The sequence below is a fragment of the Rattus norvegicus genome, chromosome 5 (genome assembly GCF_021556685.1).
Source record: "Rattus norvegicus strain SHRSP/BbbUtx chromosome 5, alternate assembly SHRSP_T2T, whole genome shotgun sequence".
In the NCBI taxonomy this organism is placed as follows: domain Eukaryota; kingdom Metazoa; phylum Chordata; class Mammalia; order Rodentia; family Muridae; genus Rattus; species Rattus norvegicus.
This window is the reverse complement of record NC_141538.1, coordinates 164,151,133-164,177,819: the sequence shown is the minus strand read 5'-3', so window position 1 is coordinate 164,177,819 and position 26,687 is coordinate 164,151,133. Positions and strand designations below refer to the sequence as shown.

The 26,687-nt window shown below is 39.2% G+C and overlaps 2 protein-coding genes and 1 pseudogene across 5 annotated transcripts in view; all 3 read left to right on the top strand.

Moving 5' to 3' along the window:
• The window catches only part of Zfp534l2 (zinc finger protein 534 like 2), a 38,086-nt gene extending 18,257 nt beyond the window's left edge, over nucleotides 1-19,829 (top strand). Inside the window, exons 3-4 of one of the 2 annotated variants that reach the window (XM_087550757.1) lie at nucleotides 15,705-15,831; nucleotides 16,748-19,829. In XM_087550757.1, coding sequence (XP_087406883.1) covers nucleotides 15,705-15,831; nucleotides 16,748-18,372 — 1,752 coding nt within the window. In that variant the 3' untranslated portion in view covers nucleotides 18,373-19,829. The remainder of the gene's footprint in view (nucleotides 1-15,704; nucleotides 15,832-16,747) is intronic. The other variant, NM_001402528.1, reaches the window with a different exon arrangement.
• Nucleotides 1-26,687, top strand: part of Rex2l4 (reduced expression 2 like 4) — a 751,000-nt gene that overhangs the window by 18,243 nt on the left and 706,070 nt on the right. The window lies entirely within an intron of this gene.
• LOC148006150 (malate dehydrogenase, mitochondrial pseudogene) lies at nucleotides 5,622-14,693 on the top strand (annotated as a pseudogene). Its single transcript, XR_015621317.1, has one exon. The product of XR_015621317.1 is annotated as a malate dehydrogenase, mitochondrial pseudogene (transcript).

The following is a 26,687-nucleotide window of genomic DNA, read 5'->3' as shown; positions in this document are numbered from 1 at the left end:
GAAAAGACAGCACTACCTTTTTTACTTTTCTATTTTTCAACAACAGATGGTGCCCAACGTGGAGAAGTGGATTTAGCATCAAAATACAGATACCTTCAGGGCAAACCACAACATCTGTTTGTCATTTTTCTTGTTCCAGGTTTATATTTCTTTTTTTGGAGCTGGGGCCCGAACCCAGGGCCTTGCGCTTGCTAGGCAAGCACTCTACCACTGAGCTAAATCCCCAACACCAGGTTTATATTTCTGATGCCCATTTTTAATAGAAATGATAAAAGCCCTGAGTATTATAGTTTTGAAAAACAAGAAAGAATTGTACATAACACTTATCTGTGTATATGGCCATACAGATACTCAAATGAGGTTATATTCCTAAGAGAAGAAAAGAAAGCTAAAAGTACAACATTGAAATTTTCATTAATCAATCCCAAGAGGAATAATGTTTTCCATCTATATGAAAAATTATCTTAATTATCCCTCCATTGAAAAAGACTTAATCAAAGTGCAGGCTGACAGCAACCCATGTAGATCTCTTCTGAGAGACACAGCCAGAATATGGCATATACATATGCGAATATTAGTAGCAAACCAGTGAACTGAGAACAGGACCCCCGTTGAAGGAAGTAGAGAAAGGACTGGAAGACCTTGAAGGGGCTTGAGACCCCATATGAGCAACAATGCCAACCAACCAGATCTTCCAGGGACTAAGCCACTACCCCAAAATTATACATGGTCTGACCCTCGGCTCCAACTGCATAGGTAGCATGAATAGCCTAGTAAGGGCACTATTGGAAGGGGAAACCCTTGGTCCTGTCAAGGCGGGACCCCCAGTGAACGTGATTGTTGGGGATATGGCGGTAATGGGGGGAGGATGGGGAGAGGAACATCCTAATTGAAGGGGAGGGGTAGCGGTTGGGGGATGTTGGCCTGAGGTCTTCTATGAAGGTCTGATAGAATTCTGCACTAAACCCGTCTGGACCTGGGCTCTTTGTGTTTGGGAGACCTTTAATGACTGCTTCTATTTCCTTAAGAGTTATGGGGTTGTTTAAATGGGTTATCTGTTCCTGATTTAACTTCAGTACCTGGTATCTGTCTAGGAAATTGTCCATTTCCTGCAGATTTTCTAGTTTTGTTGAATATAGGCTTTTGTAGTAAGATCTGATGATTTTTTTTAATTTCCTCTGATTCTGTAGTTATGTCTCCCTTTTCATTTCTGATTTTGTTAATTTGGACACACTCTCTGTGTCCTCTCGTTAGTCTGGCTAAGGGTTTATCTACCTTGTTGATTTTCTCAAAGAACCAACTTTTGGTTCTGTTGATTCTTTCTATGGTCCTTTTTGTTTCTACTTGGTTGATTTCAGCTCTGAGTTTGATTATTTCCTGCCTTCTACTCCTCCTGGGTGTATTTGCTTCTTTTTGTTCTAGAGCATTTAGGTGTGCTGTCAAGCTGCTGACATATGCTCTCTCCTGTTTCTTTCTGCAGGCACTCAGCTCTATGAGTTTTCCTCTTAGCACAGCTTTCATTGTGTCCCATAAGTTTGGTTATGTTGTACCTTCATTTTCATTAAATTCTAAGAAGTCTTTAATTTCTTTATTTCTTCCTTGACCAGGTTATCATTGAGTAGAGCATTATTCAACTTCCACGTATATGTGGGCATTCTTCCCTTATTGTTATTGAAGACCAGCTTTAGCCCGTGGTGGTCTGATAGCACGCATGGGATTATTTCTATCTTTCTGTACCTGTTGAGGCCTGTTTTTTGATCAGTTATATGGTCAAATTTGAAAAAAGTACCATGAGGAGCTGAGAAGAATGTATATCCTTTTGCTTTAGGATAGAATGTTCTATAAATATCTGTTAAGTCCATTTGGTTCATTACTTCTCTTAGTCTGTCTACGTCTCTGTTTAATTTCTGTTTCCATGATCTGTCCATTGATGAGAGTGGGGTGTTGAAATCTCCTACTATTATTGTGTGAGGTGCAATTTGTATTTTGAGCTTTAGTAAGGTTTCTTTTATGTATGTAGGTGCCCTTGTATTTGGAGAATAGATATTTAGGATTGAAAGTTCATGTTGGTGGACTTTTCCTTTGATGAACATGAAGTGTCCTTCCTTATCTTTTTTGATGACTTTTAGTTGGAAACCTATTTTATTTGATATTAGAATGGCTACTCCAGCTTGCTTCTTCACACCATTTGCTTGGAATGTTGTTTTCCAGCCTTTCACTCTGAGGTAGTGTCTGTCTTTGTCTCTGAGGTGTGTTTTCTGTAGACAGCAGAATGCAGGGTCCTCGTTGCATATCCAGTTTGTTAATCTATGTCTTTTTATTAGGGAATTGAATCCATTGCTGTTGAGAAATATTAAGGAATAGTGATTATTGCTTCCTGTTATATTCGCATTTAGATGTGAGGTTATGTTTGTGTGCTTTTCTTCTCTTTGTTTTGTGGCCAAGATGATTTGTTTCTTGATTTTTCTAGGGTGTAGATTGCTTCCTTAATTGGGCTTTACCATTTAATATCCTTTGTAGGGCTGGATTTGTAGAAAGATACTGTGTAAATTTGGTTTTGTCATGGAATAACTTGGTTTCTCCATCTATGTTAATTGAGAGTTTTTCAGGATACAGTAACCTGGGCTGGCATTTGTGTTCTCTTAGGGTCTGTATGACATCTGTCCTGGAACTTCTGGCTTTCATAGTCTCTGGCGAGAAGTCTGGTATGATTCTGATAGGTCTGCCTTTATATGTTACTTGACCTTTTTCCCTTACTGCTTTTAATATTCTTTCTTTATTTTGTGCATTTGGTATTTTGACTATTATGTGATGGGAGGAGTTTCTTTTGTGGTCCAATCTATTTGGAGTTCTGTAGGCTTCTTGTATGTTTATGTGCATCTCTTTCTTCAGGTTAGGGAAGTTTTCTTCTATGATTTTGTTGACTATATTTACTAGTCCTTTGAGTTGGGAGTCTTCACTCTCTTCTATACCTATTATCCTTAGGTTTGATATTCTCATTGAGTCCTGGATTTCCTGTATGTTTTGGAGTAGTTTCTTTTTCATTTTACATTATCTTTGACAGTTGTGTTGATGATTTCTATGGAATCTTCTGCTTCTGAGATTCTCTCATCTATCTCTTGTATTCTGTTGGTGATGCTTGTATCTTCGGTTCCTTGTCTCTTCCTTTGGTTTTCTATATCCAGAGTTGTTTCCCTGTGTTCTTTCTTGATTGCTTCTATTTCCAGTCTTAATTCCTTCAACTGTTTGATTGTGTTTTCCTGGAATTCTTTCAGGGATTTCTGTGATTCCTTTCTATAGGCTTCTACTTGTTTATTTATGTTTTCTTGCGTTTCTCTAAGCGAGTTCTTCCAGCATCATGATCAAATATGATTTTAAATCTAGATCTTGCTTTTCTGGTGTGTTTGGATATTCAGTGTTTGCTTTGGTGGGAGAATTGGGCTCCGATGATGCCATGTAGCCTTGGTTTCTATTGCTTGGGTTCCTGCGCTTGCCTCTCGCCATCAGATTATCTCTGGTGTTACTTTGTTCTGCAATTTCTGACAGTGGCTAGACTGTCCTGTAGGCCTGTGTGTCAGGAGTGCTTTAGACCTGTTTTTCTGTTTTCTTTCAGCCAGTTATGGGAACAGAGTGTTCTGCTTTCAGGCGTGTAGTTTTTCCTGTCTACAGGTCTTCAGGTGTTCCTGTGGGCCCAGGTCCTGAGTTCACCAGGCAGGTCGCTTAGAGCAGAACAGTAGTAGGTCTTATTGTGGTCCCGAGGCTCGTTTGCTCGTGTGGTATTGCTTTTGAGCTCTCAGTGAGGGCAGCAACCAGGAGGGCCTGCACCGCCTTTTCCGGAAGCCCCCCCCCCCCCCGTGCACCGGGGTCCCAGATGGTGTTAGGTGTTTTCTTCTGGAGTCAGAAATGTAGGCAGAATGTAGTCTCTTCTGACTTCCCAGGCGTGTCTGCCTCTCTGAAAGTTTAGCTCTCCCTCCCACAGGATTTGGGTGCAGAGAACTGTTGATCCGGTCCCTTCAGGTTCTGTTGGTGTATGGAGCGCAGGGGATCTGTAGCTCCAGTGCCCCTATCTTCCGGTTTCCAGAGGCTGTATACAGTTTCCTCTTGGGCCAGGGATGTGGACAGGGGTGGGCATTATTGGTGGTCCCTTCTGCTCTGCAGTCTCAGGAGTGCCCACCTGTCCGGGCGGTGAGCTCTCTCTCCCCCGGGATTTGGGAGCAGTGAGCTGCGGGTGGGGATCAGCGAGGTTGGGAATCCAGATAAAAACCGGAAGTGTCCGGTCCCAGAGGAATTTTGCCTCTGTGTGTCCTGAGACCACCAGTCATGTCGCTTGGAGCATCAAAGTTGGTCTTACCCTTGGTCCCGCGGCTCAAGTTTGCTCGTTGGGGTGTTGCTTTTGAGCTCTCATGTAGTATCTTTATAGAACTCGTAAAATGCATTTCGTAACAAATATTCTATTTTACAACATCATCATAAATTTAATCATTATGAATATTATCAACTTCGGAGATATTGTTGCATAGTCTCTGATACATGCATAGATACATATCTGTGGAAAATTCCAGAGTATAAAGATGTGTATAACTCATTTACCCAATGTCACGTCCCATAGATAATAGAGAAACTGACACTGTGCAGAATAGGTAAAGCAGACACCACCATGGGATATTATATGACAAGGTGGACAAGAATCAAGATCTCACAGTTCCTGGCCCCAAATTCCTTCCTTCCTTATTTCCATATAGAGTATAACACCAAATATTCAACTTACTGTAGACATTATATAATTATATATATATACATATAATTTAAGATTATATATATATCTAATATATATGTATATATATATATCTAATATATATGTATATATATCTAATATATATATGTATATATATGTGTGTATATATATCTAATATATATGTATATATGTGTACATATATCTAATATATATGTGTGTGTGTATATATATATATATATATATGATAAGATTTATTTTACTCAATAGAGAAGAGGTCAGAGGCTAAAAGATATTTCTATTCCTTCAAAGCCGGGCTTTATTTGTGTAGAGGTATGTATGCACACTGAATTTTTTTTATAATTGTGTCTTCTTCAGGAATATATCTATTTCTTTTGGTGTGTTCTTTTACATTTCTATGATTTGATAGTCTTAATTCAGAACTATACTTTCCATGATATCATGTGACTTATACTCTATATGTTATCTTAGGGAAGTATAATTAAAAATTGTGTGCCTACTTTAAAAACCGTGGCCAAAGGGTAGAGGATAAATGAAGCAGTCTTATTATTGAATCAGCAGTAAACCAGAATGTGTTGCCATTCACAAGCAGTCTACTGAAAAGAGTGTGAAAGAAAGAACCTGCCCTCGTTTACAGAGCTCGATCTTCGTTAGCTTCGAGTTTTCCAGATGACTTATCCTGGAAGAGGACTTGAATTTTCTCCCACATTCCCTCTGAATTCACCTGATAATTAGGATGACAATATGGCATTGTGGGTTTACTAATTTCGAGTGTGATAAGGAACTGAGTACCTCACAGCTTTGCAAAGGAAATAGTTTTGTCAGTATCCTTAGGAAATTAAAGTTCTTAACTATTAGGCAAATGATGATTGTTGTTATCTCAGCTGGGCATCAGCTTTCAAGTAGATGTTCTAGGTTCTTCACAAAACAGTTTCTTGGGCTTTTCAGCCTGAAAGGTATTTAACTGACTCTTTTTTTGGATTTTTTTAAATTTATATTTCAAATGTTATCCTCTTTCCCTGTTTCCCTGTTCATAATCCCTATCCCATCTCCCCTCCCCCTACTTCTATGAGGATGTTACCTCTTCCACCCTCCCGTTCCCGCCTCTCCACCCTGACATTTCCCTACAATGGGATATTGGACCTTGGTAAGACCAAGGGCTTCTCCTCCCATTGATGCCCAACAAGGTCATCCTCTACTATATATGCAGCCGGAGTCGTGGATCTGTCCATGTATACTCTTTGGATGGTGGTTTAGTCCCTGGGAGCTCTGGTTGGTTGGTATTGTTGTTCTTAAGGGGTTACAGACCCCTTCAGTTCCTTTAATCCTTTCTTTAACTCCTCTATTGGGGATCCTGTTCTCAGTTCAATGGTTGTCTGTGAGCACCTGTCTCTGTATTTGTCATGCTCTGGCAGAGCCTCTCAGGAGATAACTATATCAAGCTCCTGTCAGCTTGTACTTCTTGGCATCACCAATATTGTCTGGGTTTGGTGGCTGTAAATGGGCTGGATTCCCAGGTCGGGCAGTTTGTGGATGGCCTTTCCTTCAGTCTCTGCTCTGAATTTCCTCCTGTGAGTATTTTTGTTGCAAGATCTGTTATGTGGCAAAATGGAAATCTTTGGAGTTTCTTGACAACTCTTAGCTCCTGTACCTGTAAGTCTGTGCTCTGCTGGCCCCAGCCATGCTCTCTGCTCTCACTCATCCAACCACTGCGACTCTCCTCCACAGCTTCAGAACTTCGGCCCAGAACAATGCTAAAGTAGCTGTATCGAGAGCTTCTGGGGACATTGAGCAACCCCTTTCACTTTTTCTGAAGAACAGCCCGTAATGAGCTGCCTGACCTTCTGTGGCAGCAGATCTGAGTCATATTGAGAACAGAGAAAATGCGGAAGCCTACCTGAGACCGGGGCTGTTGCCAGATTGCCTAAAAGGTTGTGATGTGGTGGTCATTCAAGCCGGAGTGCCCAGGAAGTCAGGGAGGACGCAGGATGACCCAGCATTTCCCTGAAGCCATGATTTGCAGCATTGCCAATCTAGTCAACTCCACCATCACTGTCACAGCAGAAGTTTATGGCATGTACAACCCCAACAATATCATGACAACCTTTGATATCATCAGAGTGAATATGTTTGTGGCAGAGGTAAAGGGTTTAGATCCAGTTTGAGTCAACATATCTTTCATTTGTGGCCACACTGGGAAGACGATCATCTCCCCAATCTCTCAGTGTATCCCCAAGGTTGACTTTCCCAAAGACCAGCCACACTATCCGGGAGGATCCAGGAGGCTGGCACAGTAGCTGTGAAGGCCAAGGCTAGAGCAGGTTTTGCACTCTGTCCACGGCTTCAGCTGGAGTCGGCTTTGTCTTCTCTCTTGTAGACACCATGATGAGGAAGGAAGGAGCTGCTGAGTGATCTTCTGTTTAGTCTAAAGAGACAGAGTACACCGATTTCTCAACACCTTTGCTGTTGGGAAGAAAGGGCCCGGAGATGAACCTGGGCATTGACAAAATCTCATTTTGAGGAGAAAATGATTGCTGAGGCCATCCCTGAACTGAAAGCGTCTGTCAAGAAAGGCAAGGACTTTGTCAAGAGCATGAAGTGAGTGAGAGGCTTGAGTCTAGAGCAGCAGGAGCATCCTAACCTATCCAGCATCATGTCATTGAAAACACTTCAGACTCTAATTTGCTCTGATGGAAGGAATTGTATCGGCATCAGCATCCCTTCCAAATTCTAGCTGCTCTGTTGATAATGACAGTAAAACAGTCACTGGTTTTTCTTTAAAAAACAAAAAGCTACACACATCTGCTTTATGGGACAATGGACAATTTTTGCCTCGGTTTTGTGACTCCATTCGTTGTCAGTTCTGAGTACATTAACATGTTCCGCTCAAAATGTGGGATCTATAGAGCACAAAGAAAACTCAAGGAACTCATCTGTGTTCAATACCCGAGTTAGTAAGTTGCTTTGCCACCATTGAGAGTCTTCTCATGACTGCTCTGTATGAGATGTATAAGGTTCATAACTGTACTTTGGAAAAACTAGGATTAAACCCACAAGGTCACAAAACACCTTCACACTTTAAAATAAAGTGACATCAAGGTTCTAGAGTACAGGACTGAGATGAATGTCACCAGCACCCCACAACCTGAAATCCATGATTTTCCAAACCCTTTAATTGTATGGTCAAAAAACCCCCAACAGGGTGTGTGTTTTATTCTTTTTTTAGGCTATTTTAATACAAACAAGCAGATTCCTGTCCTTTAAATCAGATTTTCAAATCTGAAAACATGAGGATGTAGGAATAAGATATATAACAAGATGTTGCCCCTTGGATCTCTATTCAACATAGGGTGGGTTGGCTTTCTTTCCTTTCTTTCTTTCTTTCTTTCTTTCTTTCTTTCTTTCTTTCTTTCTTTCTTTCTTTCTTTCTTTCTTCCATCTTTATTAAATTGGGTACTTCTTATTTGCATTTCACATGTTATTCCCTTTCCCAGATTCCATGGCCAACATCCCCCTAACCCCTCCCCCTCCACTTCTATATGGGTGTTCCCCTCCCAAAACTGCCCACGTTACTGCCCTCCCTCAAGAAACCTGTTCACTGGGGGTCAAGCCTTGGCAGGGACAAGGGCTTCCCCTTCCACTGCTGCTCTTACTAGGCTATTCACTGCTACATATGCAGTTGGAGCCCAGTCAGTCCATGTATAGTCTTTTGGTAGTTGCTTAGTCCCTGGAAGTTATGGTTGGATGGCATTGTTGTTCATATGGGGTCACAAGCCCCTTCAAGGTCTTTCAGTCCTTTCTCTGATTCCTTCAACGGGGGTCCCATTCTCAGTTCAGTGGTTTGCTGCTAGCATTCACCTATGTATTTCCCATATTCTGGCTGTGTCTCTCAGGAGAGATCTACATTCGTTTCCTGTTGACCTGCACTTCTTTGCTTCATCCATCTTATCTAGTTTGGTGGCTGTATATGTATGGGCCACATGTAGGACAGGCTCAGAATGGGCGTTCCTTCAGCCTCTATTCTAAACTTTGCCTCCCTATTCCCTGCCAAGGGTATTCTTGTTCCACTTTTAAAGAAGGAGTGAAGCATTTGCATTTTGGTCATCCTTCTTGAGTTTCATGTGTTCTGTGCATCTAGGGTAATTCAAGCATTTGGGCTAATAGCCACTTATCAATGAGTGCATACCATGTGTGTTTTTCTGTGATTGGGTAACCTCACTCAGTATGATATTTTCCCGTTCCATCCATTTGCCTATGAATTTCATAAAGTCATTGTTTTTGATAGCTGAGTAGTATTCCATTGTGTAGATGTACCACATTTTCTGTATTCATTCCTCTGTTGAAGGGCATCTGGGTTCTTTCTATCTTCTGGCTATTATAAATAAGGCAGCTATGAACATAGTGGAGCATGTGTCTTTGTTATATGTTGGGGCATCTTTTGGGTATATGCCCAAGAGAGGGATAGCTGGGTCCTAAATCAAGTGATCATAGGTGTGTGGGTTCATTTCTGGGTCTGCAATTCTGTTGAACTGATCTATCTGCCTGTCTCTCTACCAATACCATACAGATTTTATCACTATTGCTCTGTAATACTGCTTGAGTTCAGGGATAGTGATTCCCCCTCTGGTAGTTCAATGTTCAGTTTTCTGAAGAACCTCCAGACTGATTTCCAGAATGGTTGTACCAGTCTGCAATCCCACCAACAATGGAGGAGTGTTCCTCTTTCTCCACATCCTCAACAGCATCTGCTGTCGCTGGAGTTTTTGATTTTAGCCATTCTGACTGGTGTGAGGTGGAATCTCAGGGTTGTTTTTATTTGCATTTCCCTTATGACTAAAGATTTTGAACATTTCTTTAGGTGCTTCTCAGTCACATGGCATTCCTCAGCTGTGAATTCTTTGGTTAGCTCTGAAACCCATTTTTCAATAGGGTTATTTGTCTCCCTGTCGTCTAACTTTGTGAGTTCTTTGTATATTTTGGATATGAGCCCTCTATCAGTTGTAGGATTGGTAAAGATCTTTTCCCAATCTGTTGGTTGCCGTTTTGTCCTAACAACAGTGTCCTTTGCCTTACTGAAGCTTGGTAATTTTATGAGATCCCATTTGATTCTTGATCTTAGAGGATAAGCCATTGGGTTTTGTTCAGGAAATTTTCTCCAGTGCTCATGTGTTCGAGACTCTTCCCCAAGTTTTCCTCTATTAGTTTGAGTGTATCTGGTTTGATGTGGAGGTCCTTGATTCACTTGGACTTAAGCTTTGTACAGGGTGATAAGCATGGATCGATCTGCATTCTTCTACATGCTGACTGCCAGTTGAACCAGCACCATATGCTGAAAATGATATCTTTTTTCCATTGGATGGTTTTGTCCCCTTTGTCAAAAATCAAGTGATCGTAGGTGTGTGGGTTCATTTCTATATCTGCAATCCTGTTGAACTGATCTGCCTTTTTCTGTACCAATACCATACAGATTTTATCACTATTGCTCTGTAATACTGCTTGAGTTCTGGGATAGTGATTCCCCCTGAAGTCCTTTTATTGTTGAGGACAGTTTCAGCTATTCTGGGTTTTTTGTTATTCAGATGAATTTGCAAATCGTTCCGTCTAACTCTCTGCACAATTGGATTGGAGTTTTGATGGTGATTGCATTGAATTTGTAGGTTGCTTTTGGTAAAATGGCCATTTTTACTTCATTAATCCTGCCAATCCATGAGCATGGGAGATCTTTCCATCTTCTGAAATCTTCTTCAATTTTTTTCTTCAGAGGCTTGAAGTTCTTATCAATCAGATCTTTCACTTGCTTGGTTAAAGTCACACCGAGGTACTTTATATCATTTGGGACTATTATGAAGGGTGTTTTTTCCTTAATTTCTTTCTCGGCTTGTTTCTCTTTTGGGTAGAGGAAGGCTAGTGATTTATTTTAGTTAATTTTATACCGAGCCACTTTGCTGAAGTTGTTTATCAGATTTAGTATTTCTCTGGTGGAACTTTTGGGATCACTTAAATATACTATCATATCATCTGCAAATAGTGATATTTTGACTTCTTCCTTTCCAATCTGTATCCCCTTGATCTCCTTTTGTTGTCTGATTGCTCTGGCTAGAACTTCAAGAAGTATATTGAATAAGTAGGGAGAGAGTGGGCAGCCTTTCCTAGTCCCTGATTTTAGTTGTATTGCTTCAAGTTTCTCTCCATTTAGTTTAATGTTAACAACTGGTTTGCTGCATATGGCTTTTACTATGTTTATGTATGGGCCTTGAATTCCTATTCTTTCCAGGACTTTTATCATGAAGGGGTGTTGAATTTTGTCAAATGCTTTCTCAGCATCTAATGAAATGTTCATGTGGTTTTTATCTTTAAGTTTGTTTATATACTGGATCACGTTGCAAGAATTTTATTGAGTATTTTTTCATTGATATTCATAAGGGAGATTGGTCTGAAGATCTCTTTCTTTTTTGGGTCTTTGTGTGGTTTAGGTAGAAGAGTAATTGTGGCTTCATAGAAAGAATTCAGTAGCACTCCGTCTGTTTCAATTTTGTGGAATAGTTTGCATAGTATTAATATGAAGTCTTCTATGAAGGTCTGATAGAATTCTGCACTGAACCCATCTGGACCTGGGCTCTCTTTGGTTGAGAGACTTTTAATGACGATTTCTATTTCTTTAACAGTTATGGGGTTGTGTAAATGGCTTATCTGTTCCTGATTTAACTTTGGTACCTGGTATCAGTCTAGGAAATTGTGTATTTCCTCCAGAATTTTGAGTTTTGTTGAATATAGGCCTATGTAGCAGGACCTGATGATTTTTTTGAATTTCCTCTGATTCTATAGTTATATCTCCTTTTTCATTTCTGATTTTGTTAATTTGGACACACTCTCTGTGCTCTCTGGTTAATCTGGCTAAGGGTTTATCTAACTTGTTGATTTTCTCAAAGAACCAGCTTTCGGTTCTTTTGAGTCTTTGTATAGTCCTTTTTGTTTCTACTTGGTTGATTTCAGCTCTGAGTTTGATTATTTCCTGCCTTCTACTCCTCCTGGATGTATTTTCTTCTTTTTGTTCTAGAGCTTTTAGGTGTGTTGTCAAGCTGCTGATATCCTCTGTCCTGTTTCTTTCTGCAGGCAATCACAACTAGTAGTTTTTCCTCTTAGCACAGCTTTCATTGTGTCCCGTAAGTTTGGGTATGTTGTTCCTTCATTTTCATTAAATTCTAATTTCTTTAATTTCTTTTTTTATTTCTTCCTTGACTAGGTTATCATTGAGTAGAGCATTCTTCAACTTCCAAGAATATGTGGGTGTTCTTCCCTTATTGTTATTGAAGACCAGCTTTAGCCTGTGGTTGTATGATAAGACTCATGGGATTATTTCTATCTTTCTGTATCTGTTGAGGCCTGTTTTATGACCAATTATATGTTCAATTTTGGAGAAAGTAACATGAGGTGGTGAGAAGAAAGTGTATCCTTTTGTTTTAGGATAGAATGTTTTATAAATATCTGTTGAGCACATTTGGTTCATGTCTTTTGTTAGTCTGTCTATGTCTTTGTTTAATTCCTGTTTCCATGACCTGTCCATTGATGAGAGTGGGGTGTTGAAATCTCCTACTATTATTGTGTGAGGTTCAATGTGTGCTTTGAGCTTTAGTAAGGTTTCTTTTATGTATGTAGGTGCCCCTGTATTTGGAGCATAGATATTTAGTATTGAGAGTTCATATTGGTGGATTTTTCCTTTGATGAATATGAAGTGTCCTTCCTTATCTTTTTTGATGACTTTTGGTTGAAAATCGATTTTATTTGATAATAGAATGGCTACTCCAGGTTGCTTCTTCAGAACGTTTGTTTGGAAAGTTGTTTTAAAGCCTTTCACTCTGAGGTATTGTTTGTGTTTGTCTCTGAGGTGTGTTTCCTGTAGGCAGCAAAATGCTGGGTCCTCATTTCGTATCCAGTTGGTAAATCTGTGTCTTTTTATTGGGGAATTGAATCCATTGATGTTGAGAGATATTAAGGATTAATGATTGTTGCTTCCTGTTTGTACTTGGAGGTGAGATTATCTTTGTTTGCTTGTTTTTTCTTTGTTTTGTTTTAAAATGATCAATTTCTTCTTTTTTTAGGGTATAGCTTACCTCCTTGTGTTGGGCTTTACCATTTATTATCTTTTGTAGGGCTGGATTTGTAGAAAGATATTGTGTAAATTTGGTTTTGTCATGGAATATCTTGGATTTTCCATCAATGTTAATTGAGTTTTGCTGGATACAGTAACCTGGCCTGGCATTTTTGTTCTCTTAGGGTCTGTATGATATCTGTCCAGGATCTTCTGGCTTTCAAAGTGTCTGGTGAGAAATCTGGTGTAATTCTGATAGGTCTGTCTTTATATGTTACTTGACATTTTACCCTTACTGCTTTTAATATTCTTTCTTTGTTTTGTGCATTTGGTGTTTTGACTATTATGTGATGGGAGGACTTACTTTTCTTGTCCAATCTATTTGGAGTTCTCTAGGCTTCTTATATGTTTATGGGCATCTCTTTCTTAGGTTATTGAAGTTTTCTTCTATGATTTTTTTGAAGATATTTACTGGTCCTTTGAGTTGGGAGTCTTCACTCTCTTCAATACCTATTATCCTTACCGTTGATCTTCTCACTGTGTGTTGGATTTCCTGTATGTTTTGGGCCAGTAACTTGTTCAGTTTTACATTACCTTAGACAGTTGTGTCGATGATTTCTATGGAATCTCCTCCTCTTGAGATTCTCTCTTCTATCTCTTGTATTCTGTTGGTGATGCTTGTATCTACGGCTCCTTGTCTCTTCCTTTGGTTTTCTATATCCAGAGTTATCCTACTTTGTGCTTTCTTTATTGTTTCTATTTCCATTTTTAATTCCTTCACCTGTTTGTGTTTTCCTCTAATTCTTTCAGTGATATTTGTGTTTTTTCTCTAAGGGCTTCTATTTGTTTATTTGTGTTTTTCTGCATTTCTCCAAGGGACTTCCTCATGTCTTTCTTGTGGTCCTCCATTATCAGGATAAAATGTGATTTTAAATCTAGGTCTTGCTTTTGTTTGGATATTAAGTGTTTGCTTTGGTGGAAGAATTAGGCTCCGATGATGCCGTGTAGTCTTGGTTTCTGTTGCTTGGGTTCCTGAGCTTGCCTTTCGTCATCAGGTTGTCCTTGGCGTTACCTTGTTCTGCTATTTCTGACAGTGGCTAGACCATACTATAGGCCTGTGTGTTAGGAGAGTTGTGACCTGTTTTCCTGTTTTCTTCCAGCCAGTTATGGGAATGGAGTATTCTGCTTTCAAGCGTGTTGTTGTTCCTGTCTACTGGCTTTCAGCTGTTTCTGTGGGCATTTGTCCTGAGTCCACCAGGCAGTCAGTTGGAGCAGAAAAGTTGGTCTTACCTCTGTTCTTGGGCCTGACGTCGCTCCTCAGGGCTGGTTTCCAGCTCTTCATGAGGGCAGTAACCAGGAGTGTCTGCCCCTCCTTCTCTGGGGTCCCTGTGCACAGGGTGGCTGTAGGTGTTTTTTCCTCTAGAGTCAGAAAGGTGGGCAGACAGTAGACTTCTCTGGTTTCCCAAGCGTGTCTGCCCCTCTAAAGGTCTGCCTCTCTGTCCCATAAGATTTGGGTGCAGAGAGCTGTTTGGCTGTGTTCCTTCAGATCCCGCTGGTGTCTCGATCACAGGTTTCCTGCAGCTTGAGTGCCCCTATCTTCCTGTTCCCAGAGGCCCTATATAGTTTCTTCAAGAGCCAGGGATATGGGCAAAAGTGGGCCGAAGTGGCGGTCTCCCCTGCCCTGCCATCTTAGTATTGCCAACACTTCTGGGCGATCAGCTCTCTCTCCTATGGGGTTTGGGAGCAGGGAGCTTTGTGCCAGATGTTTTATAATTTTTAACAATTTAATTTCCTGTACTAGTGTTTTTCCTTGGTTGTGAATATACTTAAATAAAATAATTTTCCTAAGTATTTGATTCTATGTGTCACTTGGAATGTTTCATATTTTTCCTGATGTTGCACTCCTTTTCTGTTGAAAGAACAAACTCTAACATTTGCTTCTTCCATTAATTTTCCATTTGATATTCTACTTCTTCCTTATTGAACATTTCTAGCACTTTAGCTAGACCTTATAACATCAAATACATATGTTATAGTACAGTCACCTGAGGGCCAGATGTACACAGGACTGAGCTATTGTCCATATGGAGTAAGGTGGACATTGTAGAATTGATAGGACATTTTTCCTCATCATAACAACTATCTGTGATGTGACATTAAAATTTTTTTTTTATCAAACTCTACTGCATATAGGTACATTATTGTATCCAGAAATCAAATGAACATGTTATATTTCATAACAGATTACAGCTTTTGAGATGATTATAACATTCATTCTCAGAGAGATGTAAATACAAGGAAGTATATGACTATTTTACGATACAGATTTTCAACTTCTATTTAATGTCTTTTGTTATATAATGTATGTTGGTAACATTTGTCTGAAATTATGCATATGTGTTGTATATTCCTCCTGCCTGAAGTCTTCAGCAGAGATTATTGGATTTTAAAGAAATGAGTGTCAAAATCCATTTTCTAGTAGCATAGGATTGCTGGCAAACAATTTTGTAATAGAGGACTTTAAAAGATATTATACAATCCAAACTGCGCAAAAAAATTCAAATGTGTTGATGGTGGAAAATCGTTCTTTTGCTGCTAAGGTCTCAGAAAACCACAATAAATTTATGAATGTGAGGGCCTTCATAAATGAGAGCATTATTGTAAGTCATTCTATAGATTGTCTGTGGAAGAGCAGCATTTCATAACTTTAGACTCATATCCATGTACCTTTGAGAAAATGTTTGTCCCTCAATATTTTCCTGTCCTTATCTGTATTACAAAGTGTCTCTAGTTCATTAGTGCTACTTTTTAATGTAGGAAAGGAATTTTGTAAAGTAACAAATACATACTTTTCTTTTACAGGGTTTCTTAACCTTCAAGGATGTGGTTCCAGAGTTCACACTAGAGGAATGGGAAAGTCTCACTTATGCTCAGCGGGCACTGTACATGGATGTGATTTTGGAGACGTACAACAATCTATTGTCTGTGGGTAAGGATGCACTTTTTGTAGAATTCCTGAATCTTACTTTGAATTTTCCTACATCGTGTTTATGTAAACTCTCTGAAATAATCTGGAAAGCACTAGGATAAGGGAGGTTCCTCTTTGCATGATAATTTTTCCATGGTATTTTTTTTTTATACATTTCTCCACTTTCTTTGGAGGAGTAACCAGTGTTATATTCTCCAAGATCTTTCCAATACCTCTTATCTAGCTTTAAATGGAAATTTCTGAGTTAAAAAAACATAATTTTCAGAAGTAGCAATTATATTTCTGGACACATAATATTTGGCGTCATTTTATTATTACATTATTATTACATTATTATATTAATCTCTTTAAGTATGATTTTTAATAATGCAAAATGTTTTAAGTAGATATAGAGCTGTTGGTTTGGAGAATTTTAATTTTGCCTATTTCTTTGCATTTTTATATGTGGTCTCTGAGTTTAGTACTCATACACCATGTTCTTAATCTTCAGTATTTTGGATGCTGACACAAGTATATGTATAAGATTCATTTATGATCATGAATTTCTAGCTGAACACAGCTATACAATGTCACTTTGAATCAAATTATAATTAAAAATTAGAAGTATGTTATTCAGAGTTCTAATTTATGTATATTCAATATTGATTGATGACTTATTTTTCTTAGCTTCTGCAAGGTACAATTTTTAAGGTAATATTTTGAAGTGTTTTATCATTCCTTTCAGTTGATATAGATCTGAATTGAGGGATTTCTGAGGATCCAAGTAATGATTATGAAAAGAGTAAAACCAATTTTGAGGGCATAAATCCTTGAGAAGGTCTAGTTTACCAGATAATTCAGTAAACACCCATTATTGAATCTCTTTCTCCCCAGTGCAGTAACCCCTGTCGTCCCTAATTGCACTTTTATTTTTCAGAAAATCATCTGATACATGGAAAACATGGGGAGGTCTTGGAACAAGACACAGAGTGCATTGTCCATGAGCTTGTGAATATTCAAGAGAAGTTTTGTAAATGGGACGAAATTAGCAAAATGACCCTTGAATCCACCCAAAGTACACCTTATAAAACTCATCTCCGAGATCCCTCCCTTCGGTCCTCAAACCTGAAAAGACATAAAGCTGGGAAAACAAGAGAAGTTTACAAATATAAAGACTGTGTACAGTTTTCAAATGAATGTGCTATCATTGGTGTAAATTCTGGAATCCATATAGAGAACAAAGAACACAAAAATACAGAATTTGATAACGATTTTGTCTATAAACATAAACTGATGCTGAAAGAAGACATTAATGGTAAGAACCTTCACCAAGATGGTGAATGTGAGAAATGCTTTACCAAAACAAGGAAGCTTCATTTTTATCAGAGAATTCATACAGGAGAGAAACCTTACAAATGCAGTGAATGTGACAAATGCTTTGTCTCCAACCTTAGTCTGATAATTCATCAGAGAATTCATACAGGAGAGAAACCTTACAAATGTAGTCAGTGTGACAAATACTTTGCCCGAGAATCTTGTCTTAGACGTCATCAGAGAAGTCATTCAGGAGAGAAACCTTACAAATGTAGTCAATGTGACAAATACTTTGCCCAAAAATACTATCTTAGTATTCATCAGAGAATTCATACTGGAGAGAAACGTTACAAATGTAGTCAATGTGACAAATACTTTTCCCAAGAATCCTGTCTTAGGCGTCATCAGAGAATTCATACAGGAGAAAAACCTTATAAATGTAGTCAGTGTGACAAATACTTTTCCCAAAAATTCCATCTTAGTATTCATCAGAGAATTCATACAGGAGAGAAACCTTACAAATGTAGCGAGTGTGACAAATGCTTCACTGAAAAACGCACTCTGAGAAACCATATGAGAATTCATACAGGAGAGAAACCTTACAAATGTAGTGAGTGTGACAAATGCTTTGGCCGCAAAGGTAGTCTGAGAATTCATCAGAGGATTCATACAGGAGAGAAACCTTACAAATGCGGTGAATGTGACAAATGCTTTGGCCAACAATCTCATCGTAGTATTCATCAGAGAATTCATACTGGAGAGAAACCTTACAAATGTAGTCAATGTGACAAACATTTTACCCAAGAATCTTGTCTTAGGCGTCATCAGAGAATTCATACGGGAGATAAACCTTACAAATGTTGTCAATGTGACAAATACTTTTCCCAAGAATTCTATCTTAGTATTCATCAGAGAATTCATACAGGAGAGAAACCTTACAAATGCAGTGAATGTGACAAATGCTTTACTGAAAAAGGCACTCTGAGAAACCATATGAGACTTCATACAGGAGAGAAACCTTACAAATGCAGTGAATGTGACAAATCCTTTGTCCAACAATCCCATCTTACTGTTCATCAGAGAAGTCATACAGGAGAGAAACCTTACAAATGTAGTCAATGTGACAAATGTTTTGCCCGAGAATCCTGTCGTAGGCGTCATCAGAGAATTCATACAGGAGATAAACCTTACAAATGTAATCAATGTGCCAAATACTTTGCCGGAGAATCCTATCTCAGTATTCATTAGAGAATTCATTAGAGAATTTGTAAGGAGAGAAACCTTACAAATGTGGTGAATGTGAGAAATACTTTACGTACAAATTTAATATTAGTATTTATCAGAGAATTTATACTGGAGAGAAGCCTTACAAATGCAGAGAATCTGCAAATGCTTTACTGAAACAGGTACTCTGAAAAACCGTATGAGAATTCATACAGGAAATAAACCTTAAAAATGCAGTGAATGTGACAAATGATTTGACTAAGAAGTTAGTCCAAGAATTTATCAGAGAATTCATATAGTAGAGAAACCTTACAAATGCTTTGGTGAACAATCCCATCTTAGTATTCATCAGAGAGTTCATACAGGAGATAAACCTTTCACATGCAGTAATTATGAAAAATGCTTTGGTCCCAGAGTCTGAGAATTCATCTGAGAATTCATACAGGGGAAAAACCATACAAATGTGGTTAATATGACAAATGCATTACTCAAAAATCCAGTCTTCATGTACATTAGAGACTTCATAGAGGAGAGAAACCTTACAAAAGCAGTGAATGTGACAAATGCTTTACCCAAATATTCGCCTGTGAAGGCATCAGAGATTTCATACATGAGATAATACTTGCAAGTGTGATGTACATGAAAAATGCATTAACTACAATGTCTGACAGATTACATAGAGAAAAATTATAAATTTAGCCAATGGGACAATTCTTTACCAACAAATATCATCTTAAAATTGATTAGATAATACTTAATGGAGAAAAACTTTCAAATGTATTAGAGGTATGAACCTTTTGGCCTATCTCTTAGAATTAAGAAAATACATGTTACAATCTGAAGATATAACAATGTATTTGGAAATATCTTTGACTTCATTTCAGGTTAGAGAAAACATTTTAAATTTTTTTGTGGGGAAAGTATATCTTGCAACAATTGAGGTTCCACACAAGCGAATTTGTATAATTATGAAAACTTCAGAAACCTTCATTCGATGTTCAAATCTTAGTGAATGTCAACTACTTATGCTGAGAAAAATCTCTGAAAATATGACAGTGTAGGAAAGTTTTCATTGAACTTGTACGTGTCCACCCTCAAATATTCCAAGATGAAGACATGTGGGGAAGCCAGAATAATATAGTGTTGTGTAACACTTTCATGGCAACAGAAATTATCTATTTCAAATGGACTTCACCCCTCAAAATATCTAATAAAACTGGCAGCATCCTGTATATTCAAGGAATCAAATTCAGACAAATTATACTTTGTTTTATTTGACAAACTGAGATACCAAAACTGCTTGTTCTTGATCCTATAAATATGTCTACAGATGTGAAATCTCCTTTGACAGTCCAGTATTCATAATTCTTATTAAATGCTGGTTTTATGTTTGAGGATAACAACTGATTATGTGTCCTTGGGCTGTGTGGTCAACAACTCCTTCCCCGTTGTCCTGTAAATAAATGTGAATAATTCACCAAGTTTGATTTGATTATTTTTAGTTTACACTTGGGATCCTTAGATGAATGTATGTTACATCTTCCCAGGAAGTGTCTCTCATGTATCATATGCTGAAGTCATGAATTTTCTACAATCCTATAACATAAATTATAGTAGTAATTTTCAGTGGGTGGGTATCAACCACTTTGGGGGCAGGAATGGCCCTGTCATAGGGGTCGCTTAAGATCATAGAAAACATACCTGTTTTCCTGTTTTCTTTCAGCCAGTTATAGGAACAGTGTATTCTGCTTTCAGGCGTGTAGTCTTTTCTGTTTACTGGCTTTCAGCTGTTCCTGTGGGCATGTGTCCTGAGTCCACCAGGCAGGTCACTTGGAACAGAAAAGTTGGTCTTGTTTTGGCTTGACATCGCCCCTCGGGGCTGGGTTTCAGCTCTCTGTGAGGGCAGCAACCAGAAGGCTCCTTTGATTTCTTAATTAGATACATTTGCCTTTGTCCCATGATTTAAAATGCAACCGTGAGGAGAATTTAAAAGAGTGAAACAATTTAATTATAAACTTAAAATTTGAACTAGTTCTTTTATTTCTTCTCTTGACTAAGTTATCAATGGAAGCTGAAGGTGGGAGATCGGAGGAAGAGGGGAAAAGGGGAGCATAATCAGTTATGGGTCAGTGAATAGAGAGCCTAGATTGCCAGAAGAATCAATGGAAACATGGAACTGAGGAGCTGGGTATTGGAAGGATATAGGGAAGCATCTAGTAGGTCCCATAAATCTTGTTTGTGAAAGGCTTCCTTCATGCTGCCATGCTCCCCCCTTGACGATAATGGACTGAATCTCTGAACCTATTAGCCTTCAACATTTAATTGTTGTCCTTATAAGAGTTGTCTTATTCACTTGTTTGTTCACAACAGTAACACCCTAACTAAGGCAGCAAGTCTTACCTACAGAGCAGGTCTCCCTGAGATACCAGAGATGTTGCTGTATACAGAAAGAAACATGAAAGCAGTTGAGCAAAGGAATGAAATTCTTCATGACTGGAAAACATTGAGAATAGAAATGAGTAAGAGATTGGAGCAGTAATGCATAAAGAAAACAACAGTGTCCTTTGCCTTACAGAAGCTTTGCAGTTTCTGAGGTCCCATTTGTCGATTCTTGATCTTAGAGCATAAGCCATTGGTGTTTTGTTCAGGAAATTTTCTCCAGTGCCCATATGTTTGAGAGTCTTCCCCAGTTTTTCTTCTACTAGTTTTGGTGTATCTGGTTTGATGTGGAGGTCCTTGATCCACTCGGACTTAAGCTTTGTACAGGGTGATAAGCATGGATCGATTTGCATTCTTCTACATGTTGACCTCCAGTTGAACCAGCACCATTTGCTGAAAATGCTATCTTTTTTCCATTGGATGGTTTTGGCTCCTTTGTGAAAAATCAAGTGACCCTAGGTGTGTGGGTTCATTTCTATTCCACTGGTCTATCTGTCTGTCTCTGTACCAATACCACGTAGATCGCTTTTGGTAAAATGGCCGTTTTTACTATATTAATCCTGCCAATCCATGAGCATGGCAGATCTTTCCATCTTCTGAGGTCTTCTTCAATTTCTTTCTTAAGAGGCTTGAAGTTCTTATCATACAGATCTTTTATTTGCTTGGTTAAAATCACACCGAGGTATTTTATATTATTTGGGACTATTATGAAAGATGTCATTTCCCTAATTTCTTTCTCAGCTTGTTTGTCTTTTGTGTAGAGGAAAGCTACTGATTTATTTGAGTTAATTTTATACCCAGCCACTTCGCTGAAGGTGATTATCAGGTTTAGTAATTCTCTGGTGGAACTTTTAGGATCACTTAAATATACTATCATATCATCTTCAAACAGTGATATTTTGACTTCTTCTTTTCCAATCTGTATCCCTTTGATCTCCTTTTGTTTTCTGATTTATCTGGCTAGATCTTCAAGAACTGTATTGAATAAGTAGGGAGAGAGTGGGCAGCCTTTCCTAGTCCCTGATTTTAGTGGGATTACTTCAAGTTTCTCTCCATTTATTTTAATGTTAGCAACTGGTTTGCTGTATATGGCTTTTACTATGTTTAGGTATGGGCCTTGAATTCCTATTCTTTCCATGACTTTTATAATGAAGGGGTGTTGAATTTTGTCAAATGTTTTCTCAGCATCTAACGAAATGACCATGTGGTTTTGTTCTTTCAGTTTGTTTATATAATGGATTACACTGACAGTTTTCTGTATATTTAACCATCCCTGTATGCCTGGGATGAAGCCTACTTGATCATGGTGGATGATTGTTTTGATGTGCTCTTGGATTTGCTTTGCCAGAATTTTATTGAGTATTTTTGCGTTGATAGTCATAAGGGAAATTGGTCTGAAGTTCTCTTTCTTTGTTGGGTCCTTGTGTGGTTTAGGTAGAAGTGTAATTGTGGCTTCATAGAAGGAATTCGGTAGTGCTCTGTCTGTTTCAATTTTGTGGAATAGTTTGGATAGTATTGGTATGAGGTCTTCTATGAAGGTCTGATAGAATTCTGCACTGAACCCATCTGGACTCTTTTTGGTTGGGAGACCTTTAATAACTGCTTCTATTTCTTTAGGAGTTTTGGGGTTTAAATCGTTTATGTGTTCCTGATTTAACTTCGGTAACTGACATCTGACTAGGAAATTGTCCATTTCCTCCAGATTTTCCAGTTTTGTTGAATACAGGCTTTGTAGCAGGATCTGATGATCTTTTGAATTTCCTCTGATTCTTTAGTTCTGTCTCCCTTTTCATTTTTGCTTTTGTGATCCTCCTGCCTCTGCCTCCTTCAGCAAATCCTCCCGGTGTGCGCCACCACAACCGGCCATTTTTGCGTTGGTTAATTTGAACATAATCTCTGTCCTCTTGTTATTCTGGCTAAGGGTTTATCTAGTTGATTTTCTCAAAGAACCAACCTTTTGTTCTGTTGATTCTTTGTATGGTCTTTATTGTTTCTACTTGGTTGATTTCAGCCTTGACTTTGATTATTTCCTGCCTTTTACTCCTCCTGGGTGTGTTTGCTTCTTTTTGTTCTAGAGCTTTTCAGGGTTTTGTGAAGCTGCTCATATATGCTGTCTCCTGTTTCTTTCTGCAGGCACTCAGAGCTATGAGTTTTCCTCTTAGCACAGCTTTCATTATGTCCCTTAAATTTGGGTATGTTGTACCTTCATTTTCATTATATTCTAAGAAGTCTTTATTTTCTTTCTTTATTTTTTCCTTGACCAGGTTATCATTGAGTACAGCATTGTTCATCTTCCATGTATATGTGGGTGTTCTTTCCTTATTGTTATTGAAGACCAGCTTTAGCCTGTGGTGTTCTGATAGGACGCATGGGATTATTTCTATCTTTCTGTATCTGTTGAGGCCTGTTTTGTGACCGATTATATGGTCAATTTTGGAGAAAGTACCATAAGGTGGTGAGAAGAATGTATATCCTTTTGTTTTAGGATAGAATGTTCTATCAATATCTGTTAAGTCCATTTGGTGCATGACTTCTGTTAGTGTGTCTATGTCTCTGTTTAATTTCTGTTTCCATGATCTGTCCATTGATGAGAGTGGGGTGTTGAAATCTCCTACTATTATTGTATGAGGTGCAATGTTTGCTTTGAGCTTTAGTGTGGTTTCTTTTATGTATGTATGTAGCTACACTTGTATTTGGAGCATTGATATATAGGATTGAGAGTTCATCTTGGTTGATTTTTCCTTTGATGAATATGAAGTGTCCTTCCTTATCTTTCTTGATGACTTTTAGTTGAAAATTGATTTTATTCGATATTAGAATGGCTACTCCAACTTGCTTCTTCAGACCATTTGCTTGGAAAAATTTTTTCCAGTCTTTCACTCTGAGGTAGTGTCTGTCTTTGTCTCTCAGGTGTGTTTCTTGTAGGCAGCAGAATACAGGGTCCTCATTGTATATCCAGTTTGTTAATCTATGTCTTTTTATTGGGGAGTTGAGTCCATTGATTTTGAGAGATATTAAGGAATAGTGATTGTTGCTTCCTGTTCTATTTGTATTTGGATGTGAGCTTATGTTCGTGTGCTTTTCTTCTCTTTGTTTTGTGGCCAAGATGATTAGTTTCTTGCTTTTTCTAGGGTGTAGCTTGCCTCCTTATGTTGGGCTTTACCATTTATTATCCTTTGTAAGGCTGGATTTGAAGAAAGATATTGTGTAAATTTGGTTTTGTCATGGAATATCTTGGTTTCTCCATCTATGTTCATTGAGAGTTTTGCTGGATACAGTAACCTGGGCTGACATTTGTATTCTCTTAGGGTCTGTATGACATCTGTCCAGGATCTTCTCACTTTCATAGTCTCTGGCGAGAAGTCTGGTGTGATTCTGATAGGTCTGCCTTTATATGTTACTTGACCTTTTTCCCTTAGTACTTTTAATTTTCTTTCTTTGTTTTGTGCCTTTGGTGTTTTGACTGTTATGTGATGGGAGGAGCTTCTTTTCTGGTCCAATCTACTTGGAGTTCTGTAGGCTTCTTGTATGCTTATGGGCATCTCTTTCTTTAGGTTAGGGAAGTTTTCTTCTATGATTTTGTTAATGCTATTTACTGGTCCTTTGAGCTGGGAGCCTTCCCTCTCTTCTATATGTATTATCCTTAGGTTTGATCTTCTCATTGATTCCTGGATTTCCTATATGTTTTGGAGCAGTTGCTTTTTCCATTTTACATCATCTTTGACAGTTGTGTCGATGATTTCTATGGAATCTTCTGCTCCTGCAATTGTCTCTTCTATCTCTTGTATTCTGTTGGTGATGCTTGTAACTACGGCTCCTTGTTTTTTCCTTTGGTTTTCTATATCCAGGGTTGTCTCCCTTTGTGCTTTCTTTATTGCTTCTATTTCCATTTTTAATTCCTTCACCTGTTTGACTGTGCTTTTCTGTAATTCTTTCAGGGATTTTCATGATTCCTCTCTATAGGCTTCTACTTGTTTATTTGTGTTTTCCTGCATTTCTCTAAGGGAGTTCTTTATGTCTCTCTTGAAATCCTCCATCATCATGATCAAATGTGATTTTAAATCTAGATCTTGCTTTTCTGGTGTGTTTGGATATTCAGTGTTTGCTTTGGTGGGAGAATTGGGTTCTGATGATTCCATGTAGTTTCTGTTGTTTGGGTTCTTGTGCTTGCCTCTCACCAGGTTGTCTCTGGTGTTACCTTATTCTGCTATTTCTGACAGTGGCTAGACCGTCATATAGGCCTGTTTTTCGGGAGTGCTGTAGACCTGTTTTCCTGTTTCCTTTCAGCCAGTTATTGGAACAAAGTGTTCTGCTTTCGGGTGTGCCATCTTTCCTGTCTACTGGTCTTCAGCTGTTCCTGTGGGCCTGTTTCCTGAGTCCACCAGGCAGGTCTCTTGGAGCAGAAAAGTTGGTCTTACTTGTGGTCTCAGGCTGTAGTTGCTCGTGGGCGGCTGCTTTTGAGCTCTCCGTGTGGGTGGCAACCAGGAGGGCCTCGCCACCTTTTCCTGGGGCTCTGTGGACCAGGGTCCCAGATGGCGTTAGGTGTTTTCCTCTGGAGTCAGAAATGTGGGCAGAGTGTAGTCTCTTCTGGCTTCCCAGGCATGTCTGCACCTCTGAAGGTTTAGCTCTCCCTACAATGGGATTTGGGTGTAGGGAGCTTTTGATTGGGTCCCTTCAGATCCGGGCAGTGTCTGGATCACAGGGGACCTGCTGCTTGAGTGCCCCTAAATTCATGTTCCCAGAGGCCCTATCCAGTTTCCTCTTGGGCCAGGGATGTGGGCAGGAGTGGGCTATATTGGTGGTCTCTCCCGCTCTGCAGTCTCAGGAGTGCCCACCTGTCTGGGAGGTGAGCTCTCTCTCCCAAGGGGTTTGGGAGCAGGGAACTGTGGGCCGGGATCAGTGAGGATGGGGTTCCAGCTAAAAATTGGAAGTGTCTGGTCCCAGAGGAATTTAGCCTCTGTGTGTCCTGAGTCCACCAGGCAGGTCGCTTGGAGCACAAAAGTTGATCTTATCTGTGGTCCTGCCTCTGAGATTTTTTTTTTCCTTCGGGGCTGGGGACCGAACCCAAGACCTTGCACTTCCTAGGTAAGCGCTCTACCACTGAGCCAAATCCCCAACCCCGTGGTCCTGCCTCTGAAGGGCTGTTTTTGAGCTCTCTGGGAGTGCAGCAACCAGGAGGGCCTGAGCCGCCTTTCCTGCCCCCCCCTCACCCCCTGTGGACCAAGGTTCCAGATGGCATTAGGTATTTTCCTCTGGAGTCAGAAATGTGGGCAGAGTGTAGTCTCTTCTGGCTTCCGAGGCGTGTCTACCCCTCTGAAGATTTAGCTCTCCCTCCCACAGGATTTGGGTGCTAAGAGCTTTTGATCGGGTCCCTTCAAATCTGGGCGGTGTCTGGACCACAGGGAACCTGCCGCTTCCCAGTATAAGTTTTTTATACTGTCTTTTATCTGTCTTTAGCTTCTTCTTTCATCATTTTTCCCTAACTTTCTGCTCTTTTTGTCTTCTTTCTTTTACCCTGAACCGCACTTTAACCTTACTTTCTCTGCAACTTACACTAACTCTCTTAGCGACTTAGCTTAACCCTTTAACTTTCTGCAACCTTTTAAAAATTATCTTTTCCTTACTTAAGTCAAATTGATGGGGCATTTTTCCCCCTAAGAGACCCACCATTGGAGCCTCGTGAAAGACTTGTAGCATTCCCTACCTTCAGGCATACTGAAGTCAACAGGCAGAGGTGAGGGCCTTCCATCTGTGTCTGGAACATTGTTTCTGGCCTCTCGTAGGATTCTGTATTTCCTTGGTGGTAAAGAGGACCTGTAACAAGCATCTCAAGTGGGATGGTGAGAAAACAAGAAGAGAGTCCAGAAAATAGAGGTCGGCCAAAGAGGACAAATAGCATT